Source organism: Oryzias melastigma, linkage group LG7, assembly GCF_002922805.2.
Source record: "Oryzias melastigma strain HK-1 linkage group LG7, ASM292280v2, whole genome shotgun sequence".
Classification (NCBI taxonomy): Eukaryota; Metazoa; Chordata; class Actinopteri; order Beloniformes; family Adrianichthyidae; genus Oryzias; species Oryzias melastigma.
In genome coordinates, this window is record NC_050518.1 from 30,933,132 (window position 1) to 30,933,678 (window position 547).

The window sequence follows — 547 nt, forward strand, 5'->3', positions numbered from 1 at the left end:
TAATTGGAATGTTTACATGCATACATTAATTATTATAATAATATTTATTATTTATTTTCTATAAGTTTTGCTTCTATCAGTAAGCCTATAAACATTAAAACAGTGAGACAAATCTCTACATGCCAGAACCTGCAGCTCAGCCTGCAGCTTAACCCCTGACCCTGCTAAGCTTCTTTTGGGGGGGTTACACAGAAATCCATCCATCTTCAGAACCTGCTGCGCGGGGTCAAGGGGCTGTTGGAATTGATTCATTAAACTGCTTCCCCGTTATAGAGTTTTTACAGGACATTCAATAATTATTGGATGAATGGATTTATAAATTCTCAACTAGTAAATTTAGATTCAAACAAACTTTGCATTTTAGCTCTGAACTGTTCAGAAACAGATCCACCTCCCAGCAGAGAGCTAAAGAGACATGCTCCCCCCTCAGGTACGTCTCCATGTCGGACAACGAGAGGACAGGGTTCCGGCGTGGGGCCCCTTCCTGGGGGGGCCCGCCTTCGTCGGGGGGGCGGCTCACCTACACCTGGGGGCCGGGATCACTCCC

The 547-nt window shown here is 45.2% G+C and overlaps 1 protein-coding gene across 1 annotated transcript in view; it reads left to right on the forward strand.

The window, feature by feature from the left end:
• The window catches only part of LOC112150788 (centrosomal protein of 104 kDa-like), a 15,254-nt gene that overhangs the window by 815 nt on the left and 13,892 nt on the right, over window positions 1–547 (forward strand). The window contains exon 3 of the mRNA XM_036212641.1: window positions 431–471. Coding sequence (XP_036068534.1) covers window positions 431–471 — 41 coding nt within the window. The remainder of the gene's footprint in view (window positions 1–430; window positions 472–547) is intronic.